This window comes from Fukomys damarensis, unplaced genomic scaffold (genome assembly GCF_012274545.1).
Source record: "Fukomys damarensis isolate Sample0158 unplaced genomic scaffold, DMR_v1.0_HiC HiC_scaffold_16, whole genome shotgun sequence".
In the NCBI taxonomy this organism is placed as follows: Eukaryota; Metazoa; Chordata; class Mammalia; order Rodentia; family Bathyergidae; genus Fukomys; species Fukomys damarensis.
Window position 1 is genome coordinate 96,958,068 of NW_022900928.1, and position 1,748 is coordinate 96,959,815.

At 53.1% G+C, this 1,748-nt stretch overlaps 1 protein-coding gene across 1 annotated transcript in view; it reads left to right on the forward strand.

Annotated features, from left to right (window-relative positions):
• Positions 1-2: 2 nt before the first annotated feature.
• Positions 3-1,748, forward strand: part of Parp12 (poly(ADP-ribose) polymerase family member 12) — a gene marked incomplete at its 5' end in the record, with an annotated part of 34,276 nt that continues 32,530 nt past the window's right edge. Inside the window, one exon of the mRNA XM_010631716.1 lies at positions 3-130. Coding sequence (XP_010630018.1) covers positions 3-130 — 128 coding nt within the window. The remainder of the gene's footprint in view (positions 131-1,748) is intronic.

The window sequence follows — 1,748 nt, forward strand, 5'->3', positions numbered from 1 at the left end:
TGCTAGCCGTGTCGCCGCTTCGCCTGTGCCGCGCACATCTGGGACCCAAGCCGGGCTGCGCGGGACTGTGTGCGCAGCTGCATCTCTGCAAGTTCATGATCTACGGCGCCTGCAAGTTCCTGCGGACCGGGTGAGGGGGCATGGAGTGGGGTGGGAGTGGGCAGGGCGCCCCCACTTATTTCCAGCACCTCTTAAAAGTTTTAAGGCGACAACTAGATGGCCCTGCAGGGGCCATATCCCCGTAATTCTCTTCACCATTTATTGAGCACCTACTTAGTACCTGGCCCTGAGTGAGAGTCGGGTTCAAGTGTCATCTTGAGGCTCCCAAGGACCCAGGGGCTTAGGTAGAGTGAATCCCGGCGTGGGGTGTCACCTGGCGGTGGCAGGATGGGCTGGGGAAGCCCAGGGTAGCTCCAGGATCCCTGGTCTGCAGTCAGCCTTGAGAACCAGATAGTAGGGGGCAGGGCTCTCTCTGGTGGTGGAAGAAATCTGGAAATCAGGAAATCTCGCTCACCTGCTCAACCTTGCTCATCTGGTGACCTTTACCCTGCCTGCAGCTCCCTTCCTGGTGCACTCCATTAATGCTTCAAGCCTCAAATCAAAGATCAGGTTCTTTTGGGCGCGGTTCCTCTTAGTCTTCGTTACACCTCACTGTTTTACATTCTTCAGAGTGCCCAGCTTGTCCCTCACCCCCCAAGATGGTAAACTCCCTCGGCTCAGCGTGCCCTGCTATCTCTGCCCTGCTTGGCTGACTCCCCAGCATCTCTGCATAGCAGGCAGAGCGGGTGGCCAGTGAGATGGATCCAGTAGGTTTCTAAGGTTTCTGCTGAAGAATTTGGACCTCACCTTGAGGGTGATGAGGCCCATCCATCCGGCAAGAGATGCAACAACCATCAAGTGTGCATTTTAGGAAGAAGAAGTCTTGGCTAGTGCTGTGGACGCTGATTTAGAGGAGGATGTCATGAGGACTTGTTTTGAAGCTAGTCCAGTTAGAATTTTTCCCTTCTTTTGTTCTATTTTCCTCCCACCTCTCTCCTTCTGTCCCCGTTTTTCTTTTGTCTTAACACAGTAGGCACCACTTCTTGCTCAAGTTGGATCTAATAGCCTAGGGCAGGGGCTTTGATCCTTGCAGTCATTCAGGGATCCAGGCTGAGTGACTTTAACCTCTGCCCTTCTCTTGAGGCCATTCTAGGTGTGGAGTCCCAAGAGTGAGAAGGCAGAGAAGGAGAGTAGAGGACTGAGTGGAAGTTTTTATGGGCCAGGTCTAGAAGTGGTAGACGTACGTCCTTTGACAGGAGGCTGTCATAACTCGAACCTCTTGCAGGCGGGCTGGGTAATGTCTCTAGGAACCAACTGCCCAGGTAGGCAGACTGACTGTTCCAAGGGTCTGTGAATGTGAGAAATGGGGGAAGTTGAGTTGCAGATGGTGTGGAGAGGCTTTGGGAGAGATTATGATTACTGGGTTTTTGCTCCTACTGTGGACCTAGAGAGTGGGGTATTTTAGTTCTTTTCAGGACTGAAGATTGGGGCTAAGGCTGGGTGCCTGAGGTGCCCTTGGGGAGATGTTGAGTGGTTAAGGCTGTGGGCCAGTGGCAGGAGTGGAACAGATCTGAGAAGGAGCCTGAGGCCTGGAGAGTGGAGGGTGGAGCCCTGGGAGAAGGAGGAGCAGTCCTGGAAGGAGAAGACCCACAAGAATGGGGGCTGGATAGTGATCCCTGGTGAATTCTTTTTTTTTTTTTTTTTTTGGT